This window comes from Drosophila ananassae, assembly GCF_017639315.1.
Source record: "Drosophila ananassae strain 14024-0371.13 chromosome 4 unlocalized genomic scaffold, ASM1763931v2 tig00000054, whole genome shotgun sequence".
NCBI classification, from domain to species: domain Eukaryota; kingdom Metazoa; phylum Arthropoda; class Insecta; order Diptera; family Drosophilidae; genus Drosophila; species Drosophila ananassae.
In genome coordinates, this window is record NW_025319037.1 from 314,450 (window position 1) to 330,420 (window position 15,971).

The 15,971-nt window shown below is 37.2% G+C and overlaps 1 protein-coding gene across 7 annotated transcripts in view; it reads right to left on the bottom strand.

The window, feature by feature from the left end:
- LOC6506041 (mediator of RNA polymerase II transcription subunit 26) overlaps positions 1-15,971 on the bottom strand; it is a 164,693-nt gene that overhangs the window by 58,709 nt on the left and 90,013 nt on the right. For 4 of the 7 annotated variants that reach the window (XM_044717601.1, XM_001953408.4, XM_014904090.3 and 1 more), the window contains one exon: positions 7,362-10,510. The exons of the other annotated variants lie outside the window; for them this stretch is intronic. In XM_044717601.1, the coding sequence (XP_044573536.1) occupies positions 7,794-10,510 (2,717 nt within the window). In that variant the 3' untranslated portion in view covers positions 7,362-7,793. Of the gene's footprint in view, positions 1-7,361; positions 10,511-15,971 lie in introns of those variants that run through there. 7 annotated transcript variants of the gene reach the window in all.

Here is a 15,971-nt window from a genome sequence, read left to right on the forward strand (position 1 = left end):
TGCACTTCGTATTTCTTCAGGAGCTTGGTTTCTGGTTCAAGCTCAACCTTAAAGAGTGGCTGCGGCTTTCTATCCCTGTTAAGGATATTAAAGACTGTCTTGGCGCTAAAACCCTTCTCCTGTAGCGCCTTTTTTATCTCTGCAGGCGTTACTTCGGGCTCTATGCCCTTAAGTACGACTTGCAGGCCCTTGCTGCTTTTTAGCTGGTACGTGTAAAAGTTCTTTTTATTCTCGGTAAGATATTTTGATAATACTCTATAGTTATCTTCAGACTTCATTTGAACTTTTGTTTCTTGAATGTTGCCCTTTACAAGGGGTATTATGTGGAAGTTATCCTTACCAATAAGCTCAATAATTTTGTTGACAAGAACATTGGAACTTTTTTCGCGTATATAGATAGGCGGAGGTTTTGGCTTCCTTTTCCCAACTTCAGTGGATTCGACCGCCTCAACCTCATCGGCGTCTGCCAAGATTTTAAATCGGTTTGAGTTAATGGGCGTTTCTTTTGCTACTAGGCTAGCATTTCCACGGGTTATTTTGCGTTTGGAATTCAGGGGGCTCAGCTTCCTTTTGATTTGGATGTAGCGATCCATGCCAGTCTGCACAGCCGGCTTAATATAGTCATTGTTTTTGTTTTTGTTTTGGTTTTCGGGCAGCGCGGACGTATTACTATTTGCGCTGCTAGCTGATGACGTCGTTAAACGCGCTGTCGATACAGTTGCGGTTGTTGTTGTTGTTACTGTTGACGTTGTCAAAGAAATTGAGGTGCTAGTTACTGCACTCTTTGGCTGCAGAGACATCGATGGTATCGAGGGGGAGCAGGAACGCGCTCTCTCGCTCTCTACGTTTAAGAATTCGGTCAAGTTGGGGGTAATTGACCGAGCTTGATCGGAGCTTGCATGGTTTTCGGTTGATTTAAAAGAGAAGTACGCGTTGTTTCTTTGTACTGAGAGCCGTCTCTCGTCTAGCTCACGTTGACGTTGTGTGCGAACGTCGTTTGAACTCATTGCAGTCGAGGTTGATTTAGTTTGAGTTTTAAGTGTTGTGTTTTATATTAATTAATTAATTAATTAATCAATATAAACATTAGCGATTTCATCGCAAAAAGCGTCTTTTCGCGTTATTGTAGATTTCTTAGAGCAGTCACTGCACTTTTATGATTTTATTGAATATTTTTTCCCGGAGCACAATAAAAAACACGTCTGCATGCGACGACTGCACTAGTTATCTTCGACCATTAACTGTTCGTAAAAATTCAAAAGACGTTGGTCCGGGAACATTCACCAATAACAAACGTAAATAGAAGCACTCACGTTGCTTTGGATGTACCGTGTAAAGTCTCCCCAATGTCTTAGCTTTGAATATGCCTGTAATAGAAGCATGTGGTTTTCCTTGATCTCGTGGCTTCCATTTTTTACTGGATTTGTTCCATGTGAAATAATACAGAACATCACCATACACCAACGTCGTCGCGAATTGGCCAAAAACATCAGGTTTTTGACACAATGTAAAAAATTCAGTTAGAGTCGTTTTCGGAGCTTCAAACGCTCTTTGAAGAACATTTTCTTCAGTGAAGTATACACGTTGACCGTTTTCAAGATGTATTGCCAGATGTTGGACAACAGGATCTCTTTCGTGGATGGGAAAGCTGAGAATATGCCAAATAGCTTCATTGCTGTTAATGTATCTGCCCAATTGGGTTCGTGCTATTTCGTCATTTTTATTCATGTTTTGTACTTCAAATATGGCCAAATCACTGCCCTTGTTTACCTCTTTACAAATATATTTAATTGATTTAACAGAACTGAAAAGCTCAACATTGATATGAGCTTTGTAAGTTTTTGAAAGTATTGGTGAGTATGGTACCACCCACTGATTATCAAACTCAACTTGGTTTGGAAAGTTCGGCAGTCGCATTGTAAATTTGTGGCCACTTGTAAATTTGTGTAAAATAAATTAATGATTTCAATTTTTGTTTAAACACACGTGCAGTTGAATCATGACGATGAATGGCTTGTTGTCCTGGCAATAGTAATGTTCTCTAATAGTAGTATCTCTTCCCAATTCGGATTACATGTGAATGTAATAAATTTGAATCTACCAGCATGCACCTAAAGGTACTTTGTCGGCTTTTATGACGATTTGATAATTGTCATTTCGCAGTCGTGGCGAAACTCTTTTGATCAATTGAATTAGTTGATTGCGATCTTCTTAAAATTTTTCCAATAATATCACAAATTCTCTTTTCTCTGCTTTTTCAATAAAATTATACAGGCACCGAGTCGTCACGCGCTCTTCACAATCGCCCATAAAATAAATTTGAAGAAATTTCGGATTGTTATCAGGCATTGGCATCAGTGATCCGATTTTATGGTACACCTGGCCGTGAATTTTGAATGTAGTTTCAAAATTACGTCCATCGGATGCACGATCGAAAATTTTAGTTGCCCCAAATGACGTCATTTGGAAGCAAGAATTAAATTTGCGAATTTTACGCAAAAATAATTTGGAATCATCTGAATTGCCAGTAAGAAGGGATAATAAAAGCTCCGGCGATACGGGTAGAGGTGACAGCACAACTTTTCCTGATGCGCAGCACATCCCGGCTGCATTCCGAAGTTTCAATGCCTGACAATATTGACATACTTTATCCATTCCACCGATAGCCATTTTTGAATGCGCTGAGTATTTAATATCTGGTGCATATTCAAAGGCAAGCCGAACGAATGATGTACGTGTTAATGAGCGGCTGATCCGTTGCCTTCGTCGATCTAGTACTCGTACTGTAGCTATGTTTCGTTCTCGTGCCGCTCTTATTCTCGTATTATTCTGTTGCAGACGTTCGTCACGGTGTTCTTGAGATTCTTGTGCACGACTTTCTGCAGTCCTGATTCTTTGAGCTGTATTTATTGTTTCGATTTGTTGTGGTAATTGCTGAGCTCTTTCAACACGTTTGCGTCGTGACCCTGTGCTGCTCGCGTTGTTGAGGTTAGATTTTTTCGGTGGGATATTCACTGTATTATCTTCATTATAATATGAATTTATAATGATAATGAGACTGAACAATTTACACTTCAGTCTAAGTAACACGTGGCCGGCTATGCTAACACCAAAAATTTAAAAAGTGGAAATTTTTTTTTAAAATAGAACATTAGCTGTCAGCCAACGGGTACTACAGGAGGACCAAAACGTGAGCCTTCACGTGCCGTAACTGAGAACAGGTCCCGGTAAGGTCATGTCTCTACTACTACTAGTCGGGCGGGTAAAAAAATACTTGCTTCCTCAAATCATCCCCATCCAAGGTGGATCAGCATATGCCGAGGGATGCATGTTCGGGAGTGTGAACATACGTTATTATGCGAACTCTGGGGGACCGGCCCAGTTTCAACCAGGCTCATCGCGATAAGCGGGCTGTGTCATGACGGACGAACCCCTTCCCGCCTACTCATGGGTCCAAATATGAATTCAACTTACAAACAAAACAAAAAGGGTGGAAAACGGAACTCCCAAATAAAGTCCGGAAATGGGATCATTGATTCGTCGATCTCCAATGCTGATAGAGACCAAGGAGATGCTGGGATGCGAATCTCCCCACAGAGGGACAACATCCAGAGGCGGGTTGTGCCGGTGTAGGGAGGGATGCCAAGGCATCGACCTCCAAAACGGAGCCCACTATGGGACCAGCAAACGGCGTGGGGAGCAAGATGGGGAGCAGCGCAGTTGGGCTTGTATGGACCCGCGGTCAAAAATATTTCTAGTGGTGATATCACAATGAAATTTTTTACAAAAATCTATAAAAATATTCTAAACACACTCCAAAAAAAATTGTAGCGTATAGCTTCCATACAAACGGATACTTTTCAAAAAATTATTTTTTTTTTCCAATACTAAAATTTAATAATTCACCTTTTAATACAAACGTTGGTTAAATTGTAATCCTTAAATAATCTTCATCCGTAATCCCCGCCAGAATGTTAACGTAACTTGGTAATAAGTCTTACTATTAACCAAACGATTAAGCAAACATTGATGTTTTCTCATATTTGTATCAAGAAAGAGTTATAAGACTGCATCAACATTGAATTCTGTAAGCGTTGGTTGAGATTAATTGCATGTGCGTAATATAGTAGCAATAAAGTCGTCGTTTTTTTTTACAGCTCAGCATTTTTATGTCGTTTTGTCCAGTCAGAAGCTTCTTTAAAATCTGGTTTGGGTCATCCACGGTCAGAATTTTTTGATGTTGATTCGGCGCATCTTTCATTCAAGGAACCAGATTGATATTAGAGAATTGACGTTTTAATGCGTTTGTAATTTACCCAAAACGTTACAATCCTTTTACAAACGTATCCAATTCGCTTTGACACGTCACTCTTGTCAACAATATAGCAGTTTTAAATAATATTCGCAATTTTTTTCGTATTTTAATGGCACTACCCTTTTCTCTGCACATTAAATAAAAAACATATAAACGTGAGAAATCACACTTATAAAAAGAACCTATTAAAGTTTAAGGAGGCAAGATGGTTTCAAACTTAAAAAAAAAATTTTGTTCAAAAATTTTTAATATAATAGATCATTATCTCAGAAATAACCTGTGAAACTTTCATGTCGATCGGAGATACTGATACACCGATTATCTTGCTACTTTCTATCTATATACTTTTAATTGCTTTCAAAACTTTAGACGCATTTTTCTCAAAACAACTTGTTCCAACTCGGTGCGTAACGTAACTTAAAAATTAATGCTCGGATGTGATTAAAATTTTTCACACATCTTTTGTACAATAAATGCTTGGGGATGAACGACCGCATTTATATAAATAAAAAATTCTTTTTACCATTTTTACAGGCAATAATGAGCTGATTTTTATGTTAAAATGGTACCTCCAAATTTACAACCGCGCTACAAATTAAACATCGCATATTTTTAAATATTACTTCGTTCATCCGCACAAGAAACTAATATAATATTTTGAATAAATCAATTACATGTTTTTTATTTAAGATAACATCAGATTTTACGCACCGCAAGATAAAAGTTTTTCGAAGCGACTCCGGCCGACTATTGTCACGGGATATATAATAATTATTTATTAACATAAAAATTCCTAGATACTCTCCAAATATAGCCATTTATCGTGTAAAAAATTTAAAAATTAAATTCACTCAGAAATAAAAAAACAATCGAAAAAATCTGTTTTTTTCAGTCTTGGAAACTATCCTGTCCCTTAAAGCAAAGAAATAAATAAAAAAAGGAAATCAAAACTATTAATAAATGGAAAACTATTAATAAACACAAACTCAAAAGACGAAGGACAAAGCAACAGAACAACAAGAAAACAAATTTTTTTAGTGGAAAACTGACCCCGAAAATGTTAAGACGGAGTTCGAATTTTCAGATATTAAGCAGCACATATGCAAATTTCTACAAAAAAAAATTAAAAATATTTTAAATTTGGATACGTAATAAATAAACTGACCACTTCAAAGATCGGTTTTGTTGTAAAATATTCTGGATGCGCGCAAGCTGCGCTCTGCAAATGAACACCTTCTAATAACTTCAATTCTATTTTTACAAAGAACCGTAAGATTTCCAGAAAAATCTAGTTTGCCATGAAAAAGCTTGTACATTTTAGACACGATTTGTTTACCTTTCGTACTTTATGGTTGTTATGGCTGTTTTTATTTTTGGCCTATGGGCGCACTCACTGTGCAGCGGTGTCCCGGTGCCAAGGTCCCCCCGGTCCCCGACTGCTACCCACTCCCTGCAGCGGAAAGGCTCTTAAAAAGATAGAAGGAGAGCAGCCTCCATTTTAATGAGGACTTCTTTTCAGCCGGCGTAGGCGGCTATCAGATTGGATCCCAAGAAGCCGATCGGTGTAGGCGCCTCTGCCAAGGCGGTAGCACAGAGTGCGAAGAGTTAGAGGTTGACATAAGGTGAAGCGCCCCTAGGGAAGCAAAAAAAAAGGTGCAGACAAATCATTGGGGTCATTAATAGCCTGATCCCCAAGGAGCTATGGTGGAAGATGCACTTCATGGAGGAGATGCTCAAGAGCGGAGGACCACCACCAAAATGCGAAGACGCAGGGTGGTACCAAGGTAGCATTAAGGTGATGAAGATAGATGCCATGAAGATAGATGCCTTAACAAGCGCAGGATTGTGTCGCTAGCATAGGTGACCCATCGTTGTCGCATGTAGAGAGGGTCATCCTTGATAGGTACAAGCTACAGGTACCTTGGAGGAGAGTGACTAGGCAGGGCAATGGGAGGCGGCGAACTCTTTGCTGAGCTCTGAAATTCCTGTGGATCCCTGGTGGAAGACCGAGGTGGATGAATTTGAAGGATCTCCCTGACATTCCAACAAGGAGGCATCCGCTCCCCAGGAACCTTGGATCTATGGAGACCGGATTCTTTATTTGGGGGCGTCGGAGTTCAGGCTCTGTAAAATCGATACACCATGTAAAAGGCTTCCTTGCATTTTCGCAAAAAAAAACCTTAGCATATTTTTTTACCAAATTTCAGCAACGAAGACCTTATAGCCGCAACTGTACAGGGCATAGAGAGCCCTTCTAGGATATGATCGGCATATGGGCAGCTGGTGGGTGACACCGAGAGGAGAAAAATCGGCTTTACAATAGGGTGTGACGGCTTTACAATAGGGCCCACCATCATCAGTGGGGAAGCTCAGATACAAATGAGAGGGGTGAGACAATTTTTGAGTTTATCCTCAGCTCTGAGCTTCTGGAGGGTAATAGGGGCTTAGAGCCCACATTTATCGTCAAGAACAGAAGAAAAGTCCTTGACATTATTTTATTTTTTTTTAGACTCTCATGCTGACGTAGGCGATTACTTTGACTGAGCGATTAACCCTTTCGAATTTCGTTTGAAGCGTTTCAAACCCTTCAAATTTCCAGATAGAGCGCTCATCTTTGGGGTGCTCTGTTGCTCCGGCGGTCCTTGGTGCGGTTCCTCTCTGTGCCATATGATGTCCAACCCTAATCTTGATGCCTGTTCTGGATGTTCGGTTGGTGGAATTCTTCCCTCTTTGCGGGTGCCCATCTTTCAGGTTCATTCTGCGTTTCGCCTACAGCCGGCAGTCTGTGGCCTCAGAGTGGACCTACTGGACGTTTTAAAAAACAAAATATACAAAGTGCTTGAATTTTTATTTCAGCCTGAATCATGTCCAAAATGCTTGAAACATGATCGTAGTAAAAACCAAATACTACAATTTTCTAAAAACATGCCGTCTGTACCGTAACCGAGATGCTTGTCATAAATGTTGATGAATACAAACAACTTCTATGTCTTGTTTTGCAGCCTTGTTTGCCTTGTATTGTTTGAAAAATTAATGAAAGGATTAATGTTCAGTATAAATCAGGTTTATTCGCTGTTACTGTACAATTTTCTAATATTTATAGTTAAAAATAAAATAATATTTTACAATGAACTTTTTTAAAAGGTTTTTAACAATCATACATAACAAAATCCATTTTACTTATTCAACAAAATATTTTTTATAAAATCATTAAAATTTCTTATGCTATACCTATAAACTTATACAATATGTAAAATAAAATTGCATATTTAAAATATGTATAAAATAAAAGATAAGCTAAGTGGCTAAATCAAAGGCTGATTAAATTATTAATAAAAAATAGCAAATACGGAAATCTAAAAAGATAGACAAGATAACACATATTTTATTCCTATTTTAAAAAAAATCTGTTTTGTTTTAACTAGCTGTATGGTTTTTTTTTTTGTAAATGCGATCACACAGCTTGTTAGTTCAAAGTTCATTCAAGAACCACATATGGCATAACAATTAAAGGTTCATCGTTATAAGATTTTAATTGAAGGACTTGGTGCCATTCCTTGAATTTTTGTATTTTAGTAGATTTGACAACGTTGTCTGAATTATTTTTTGATAGACGAATACCAATACGATGCTCAACACTAAGCAACTCAGCTGATTTAAAAGATTCAACAGGATTACGACATTTTTGATAATTTAATGAGGCTCCAATTTCAGGTTTATCATGTCCAAGTGCAACTTTACTATTATTAACATTGTCACTAGCTGTTAAACTATTCACAGAAATATTCTCATTCATATTACATAGATTATTGAGCTCAGTTTGGGGTACATCTAGTGGACCGTTTTCTTTAGAAAAACGAACTTCAACCGAATTTAAATTATCTACTAAATTGCACTGCTGAGCAACAATTGAATTGAATGATAACAGCATACCATTGTTTCTTAAATCTTCATATTCATCAACATGGTTTTTACCTATTTCAGAAGTAGAAGGAATGGCAATCATATCTTTATCTTCGTCGCTACACAGCGAAGGATCCTCTTCATTTTTAATATTTGTTACAGGTAGTACTGATTTAACTCTTGTGTCAATCTCATCTTTCTTTTTTTTTTTAACAAAATTTTTTTCGACTGCAATGTATTCCAAATCGCTGTCATCGTAACTAGAGCTGCTACTACTGTAATTCATTATTTTTTGTTTCCGACCCTGAAGATTCTTTCTCAATAATTCATCTTTAAAAAAAAGGTCTTTGTGAACCCTTTTTTTTTTAATGGAATTTTCCACATTGTGTTTAAAGCAAAACCAATGCTTTAAGTCCAAATCAACAGTATTAATTTTACGTGAATAAGACTTTCGAATTTTTTGACGATAAAGATGATGATTCCGTGGACAAATGGGTAGCTTACTTCCTTTTGAAAAAAATGGGACTTCTATTAAAGAATTGGAAAGGCTTGAAATGTTTAGATTAGGGGTGGACGATAGTCTCTTTAATATTTCTGTTTCTGATAAAATTTTTGGGGTTTTCTTTATTGTCAATACGATATGATTGCCAGCAACACCGCCATCACTGCTTTTACGCTGCACAATTTCATATTCATTTTTGCCATGTTGTTCAACATCAATATCCTTCATAGTATCGTCATTTTCACTGCTATTATTTCCACTAGGTCGGTCGTTAATTGTGCCACTTAACCTTAATTTATTCCGTTTGGTTGTCCTCAGAATATCTGTATTTTCCTCAAAATCTTGTTTTATACCTCCACATGAACCACGTCTTTTACGATTTTTTTCCTGTTTGCTTATTTGTGTTTTATTTTTACGAATATATGACATATTTTGCAACCTTAAAACATTAGAACTGTTTTTACAAATAGGACTAAAATGGTCTTGACTTTTTAGATGTTCAGCTTGCCCCTCATGTACATCTTTTTCATTAGCTAATTTTAACAAATTGTTACTGAATGCTGATACACAGCAACTGTCAAAAGAGTCATTTAGGGCATGATTCGAACAGTCTTTTTCTTTTATATGTGTCAAGCTGTTGTTGTAGGAAATCATATCCGATATTGGTATTTCAGTATCAATCTGAAGTGGGATAGCGCGATTTAGCTTATTCTTCTTTAAAATTTGGTCTGCACTTCCATGTCTATCTATGGCTTTGCGTTTATAATTTCTACATGTTGGCAAGCATTTAGCAACTCCTAGAAAAGGTGAAAAATCTTTCTGAAAAGATTTTACTTTGTAAGGCTTTAAAAATTTAAGCGAACTTAAATCTTTTCTAATATAATCATATTTTAGAAACCCGTATTGGGGTACGACGTCAGATCCATTTGTAACAGTGTAAGAATCTAAAGAATCCACAAAATCATTTATTGATTTAAAAGATATGGATTCATCTATACTATCCCAATTTCCATTAATATTTGGAATATAGTAATTGTGTAGTGCATTAATGTGAAAACCATTTACTTTATTAGTTTGCACATAAAATATTTTTTTTGCTAAACAATCTGGATCCTCCTTTATGGTAAAAACAGATTCAACTACTTTGGGTAACTCATCGTCTATTTCTTGACTAAAGCTGTCAAGTTGCGCATCGATATTGGTATTGCCTAAGCTCATTAAAACTTTATTTGTAAAAATTTGTGGTGTTAATATCTTATCCGTCTCTTTATTACCCACTGGTTTTTGAATTGCGTTCATTAAAGATTTTAAAGGATCATCTTCATCTTCAAAATCTAAATCAAATATAGACTTTTTCGGTTTTGGCTGAGTATCGTCTTTATCAATTGGCTGTTCAATAGTACGCAATATTTCTTTTGTATTGTGATCCAATTTACCGTTATATTTTCCGTTAGAGTTGAAAATATTTCCCTGGTCATCTGGTGTGAAAAGTTTCGACTCTCGCAACAAGTTTATATTATTTTCAAAAATTATACAACTACACGGTACCAATTGAACTTGGTAAGATTTCTCAACTTCATGCACACTGATTGGGCTACCAAAACTGTTAATAAGGTGCATTAGCTGTGTGGTAATATCATTTAAACTTTGCGAAGTCAACTTCTTAGAGTAGTTAACGAAAGATGAAGTTTGACGACTACAGCTGTTGCTATCCAAAGATGTACACTCCTTTACTTCTTGAGATTTGTTACTGAAGTGTTCTGTCGTATCACTATCCGTATTAGCAGATTCTGTAAAATAAAAAAGAGTGAACGAATTTTTAATTCCACAATTTACTTTTTTAAATTTATGTTTCTTTATGACTTAACTTATGTTATACACTTATTCTTAAGAAATATAGCGGCCGACTTTTCCTTAAGACATTAGGTACCTGGGAAAGATTTGCTCAAAATGGAATCTGTATAAGGACACAATCTCTAGCTTAAAAAACACCAAAGTAATGATGCTTGCATCGACTCAGGAGGTGATCTTGATTAAGAATATACATTCTTTATAGAGCCGGGATGTCTTCTCACTGCGTAGCACAGTTTTGTATACCCCTAATACCCCTAAAGTATACCCCTTTAGACCCTTTTTATGACTTTGTATTGACAAAATCTTTATTTCTAAATGTATTTTTATTGCGGACAAAAGGGGATCAGAATAAATCATACATGTATGAGTTTGGATCGTTTTCGGGCACTGCTTCACCTCTACGAACAAATCAGAACAAATAATTTCCAAACGATTCGTCAGTGATTCAAACTTGTTCAAATCATTTACTCGGATGAAACATTTTGCTCCGTTTGAAGGTGTTATATACACTTAAGATTTTCTTTCGTATTTTCCTTATATATATATTTGTCGTTTTAAAAAAAATGTTTTATTAATAGGTCGAATATATATTTATTCACTCCTCTTTGTTGTATTTTGTTTGCTTCAACTGCTCGATATCTTGTTCTCCAAAAACTCGAGTTCAATTATCAATAATACAGTGCAACAGTGATTCTGAACTTTTAAAGTGGCATAGTTGGAGTTGTTTATCTGGTCGACTATAAAACAAAACTGTGTATAAAATATTTTTAACACCCTAAAAATCTTGATTTATTGTTAAAAAACCAGTTTTAAATACTTTTTTGCGCTTAAAAATTCCTGAACGCGTTTTTTTAAACCGATTTCAAAATTGCCGGTGTTTTTTAATAGTTTAAGGTTGTTTTTCGGTACAACTTACAACAAGAAAGGAAAGCTAACTTCGGGCGGAGCCGAAGTTGATATAAGTTAACAATAATTACATTACTAAAATGTCAATAGCCTAACTCAGCACACGGGCATCCGCTTAACAATAATTTCAACAACTTCAACATTACAATAAACCGTAACTCAGCACACGCGCATCCTTTGGAGTTCTTAGGAAAAGAATCACGCCCCCGGACTCTGGTGCCGCTCTGCCGAAAAGCCTTAGTTAGCTCAGGGTAGAATTGGTTTAAGTTTTTCAGTTTCAAAATTACCATAAAAGAATAAAGTATTATAGCTTCCGACCAAAAAGGAAAGTTTTAACTGGCGCCCGAGCAGGGACCGATCGCGATTACAACGAGGCAAAACGTCATTACGAACGCGAATTCATTTTCACACGATAGGGCAAAACGATCCTTAGTGTAAAAATAATCTCACGTCTCGACAGAGCAAAACGTTTACTAAGAGCGCGTTTAAAATTTGATGCGAAAAAACTCACCACCTAAACAGTGGTTCGCGAAAAATAAATAAAGAACATTTTAAAGCGCAAGTGTAGCTGCGCAAAGCCAAAGCAAGTTCTGTATGATCAGTTCGCAGAACACTTCGCGTCAGGGTATGGACCGCGGAACCTTAGTAGGACGACCAAAACGGAGAAATTCTGCACCATCGGTGGAGGCTATGGCGATAATATTAGTGTAAGACAGAATAACTAAAACATAAGGGAAAAAGTTACAAATAAATTAATAAGAACATTAGTGAAAAACAAATTGAAGACGAAAAAAATTTTTAGGTAAAGAAAATAATAAAACTTAAAATAAAAAAAAACGAAGAACAAAAGAAATAAGAAAAATGAATTGCAATAATTTATTATTTTTATTTTTTTTAAGTGAATAGAAATAAACACCGATTGTTTATGCAAATCTAATAAGCAAATTTTATGACAACACAGTGCGCACAAAAAAAACACGTCCGTCTTCTTCTCTTTATCTCAAAGCGTGATGTTCAGGACGAAATGAGATCGTTCATGAGGCAGACTAAAAGCGGTTTCAAGGAGTTGATTAGTGGTTTTCGAAAAATCAATGACCAACTCTGTGCGCTCGATACACAGTTTAGTAGTCTTCAACTACTAAACGAGTCTCCAAAGCGTAAAAAATCCTCTTTTAGTGATGTGCTTGTGGCGAATAATCTTTAGCCGACTCAGCCGACAACTATGCAGCCGCTTATATCTCTGGCCACCCCAAGGGCCGGACCTGAGAAAAATTGGGCTTCCGATTATCTCAGGATTAATGAGCAATTGTCCGATATGTCCTCTGTGGCATCGCATCAAGTGATCCCAGACCCAATAATTCAAACCCCTGTAACAGTCACCAAACAGGGCAATCAACCGTCCGGACCCCCGGTACGTACTGATGCCGCTGTACTAGTTGCGGCGGCACCAAAACCCCTGCAGGTGATCCCACCATCGAAACATATTTTTGTTTCCCGGCTTGCCCCTGATACTTCTGAGATTGATATCTCGGCTTACATCAAAGCCAAAATAAAAGTCGACATAAAGGTGGTGGACATTACAAAATTTAAATATTCATACACCAGGCACACGTCATCTTTCAAAATACGTGCGCCCTTGCAGATGTTCAAGACGATTTGTTCCACCAGCTTTTGGCCAGAGAATATTTTCGTCCAAGAACATCAGCCAAGTACGGTGAAAAAAAAAATAACCAAACCTGTGGGTGTAAAACTCCCACATGTTACGGCCACTGACCAACCTTCCACTTCATCTTCCTCTGTTTTAAAAAACTAATGTCTTCTCTAACACTTACCTATCAGAATACAAGAGGGTTACGTAGTAAACTTCCCAAACTGTATACTGTATTTACAGAAACTTGGTTAAAGCCGGAGATCTTAAGCTCCGAAGTTTTTCCTAGTAGGTACACCACTTTTAGATGTGATAGAACTCTGCGAAGAGGAGAAGGAGTGTTAATCTCTGTAGACTCCAAACTCGCTTCTGAAGAGGTAAAATCACAAGAGTTTGGTGACATTGAATTCCTTTGCATCAAAATCACTTTGTCCGATCAATCTTTGTATGTTACCTGTTCTTACATACCACCTTCGTCCGAACCGCCAACATACTGGCAACATTTGTCCGCTATTCGTTTGGTTTTCGATCGTCTGTCTGATGGTGACCAGCTGATAGCTCTGGGTGACTTTAATATCCCAGAACTTATATGGTCAAATGTTGAAAATTCACCGTCTTTACAGCTTAACTCCCACCACGACTTCCAAGTGGGCATGTTTGACATGTCACTCGGGCAAATTAACCACGTTAGAAATTCTTTAGGTCGGCTGCTGGACTTATGTTTCGTTTCTGATCCTGATGGAATTACTCTTTCCAGAACTTTGCCCCTTTCTGACCCTGAGGATCCATATCATCCCAATCTTGAGCTTTCAATTGAAAACAACTCCTTAATTGACCTTAAGTCTACACTTAAATCTCATAAAGTTCGTTTCTTTCGTAAGGCTGACTTTATGAAATTAAATAAGTTAATTTCGGAATTTGATTGGTCTGATTTACTGGTATAAATGATATAAACTTTACAAAAATTACAACATTTTTATTTCACTGTAAACTCATTTTTTGACGTTTTGACGAATCCGCCTTGGTATACAAGGCATCTTAACAACTTAAAGAATAGTATGAGTAGACTTTTGAATAAACATAGATTACACTGTGCGACAAAACAAAAAAAAACGAAATTCACTTGGGAAACGAGATAGTGTAGGTTGTTAATCTGGTCGAAGAGAACTCAAAAATATTTTTTTTATATTTTTGGAACCCTCCAATTTTTATTTATTTAAAAAAAACCGTTTTTCGGGACTTTTTTGCGCTTAAAAATTCCTGAACGCGTTTTTTTAAACCGATTTCAAAATTGCCGGTGTTTTTCAATAGTTTAAGGTTGTTTTTCGGTACAACTTACAACAAGAAAGGAAAGCTAACTTCGGGCGGAGCCGAAGTTGATATAAGTTAACAATAATTACATTACTAAAATGTCAATAGCCTAACTCGCCCGTGTGCTGAGTTAGCAATCCGCTTAACAATAATTTCAACAACTTCAACATTACAATAAACCGTAACTCAGCACACGCGCATCCTTTGGAGTTCTTAGGAAAAGAATCACGCCACCGGACTCTGGTGCCGCTCTGCCGAAAAGCCTTAGTTAGCTCAGGGTAGAATTGGTTTAAGTTTTTCAGTTTCAAAATTACCATAAAAGAATAAAGTATTATAACTTCCAACCAAAAAGGAAAGTTTTAACTGGCGCCCGAGCAGGGACCGATCGCGATTACAACGAGGCAAAACGTCATTACGAACGCGAATTCATTTTCACACGATAGGGCAAAACGATCCTTAGTGTAAAAATAATCTCACGTCTCGACAGAGCAAAACGTTTACTAAGAGCGCGTTTAAAATTTGATGCGAAAAAACTCACCACCTAAACAGTGGTTCGCGAAAAATAAATAAAGAACATTTTAAAGCGCAAGTGTAGCTGCGCAAAGCCAAAGCAAGTTCTGTATGATCAGTTCGCAGAACACTTCGCGTCAGGGTATGGACCGCGGAACCTTAGTAGGACGACCAAAACGGAGAAATTCTGCACCATCGGTGGAGGCTATGGCGATAATATTAGTGTAAGACAGAATAACTAAAACATAAGGGAAAAAGTTACAAATAAATTAATAAGAACATTAGTGAAAAACAAATTGAAGACGAAAAAAATTTTTAGGTAAAGAAAATAATAAAACTTAAAATAAAAAAAAACGAAGAACAAAAGAAATAAGAAAAATGAATTGCAATAATTTATTATTTTTATTTTTTTTAAGTGAATAGAAATAAACACCGATTGTTTATGCAAATCTAATAAGCAAATTTTATGACAACACAGTGCGCACAAAAAAAACACGTCCGTCTTCTTCTCTTTATCTCAAAGCGTGATGTTCAGGACGAAATGAGATCGTTCATGAGGCAGACTAAAAGCGGTTTCAAGGAGTTGATAAGTGGTTTTCGAAAAATCAATGACCAACTCTGTGCGCTCGATACACAGTTTAGTAGTCTTCAACTACTAAACGAGTCTCCAAAGCGTAAAAAATCCTCTTTTAGTGATGTGCTTGTGGCGAATAATCTTTAGCCGACTCAGCCGACAACTATGCAGCCGCTTATATCTCTGGCCACCCCAAGGGCCGGACCTGAGAAAAATTGGGCTTCCGATTATCTCAGGATTAATGAGCAATTGTCCGATATGTCCTCTGTGGCATCGCATCAAGTGATCCCAGACCCAATAATTCAAACCCCTGTAACAGTCACCAAACAGGGCAATCAACCGTCCGGACCCCCGGTACGTACTGATGCCGCTGTACTAGTTGCGGCGGCACCAAAACCCCTGCAGGTGATCCCACCATCGAAACATATTTTTGTTTCCCGGCTTGCCC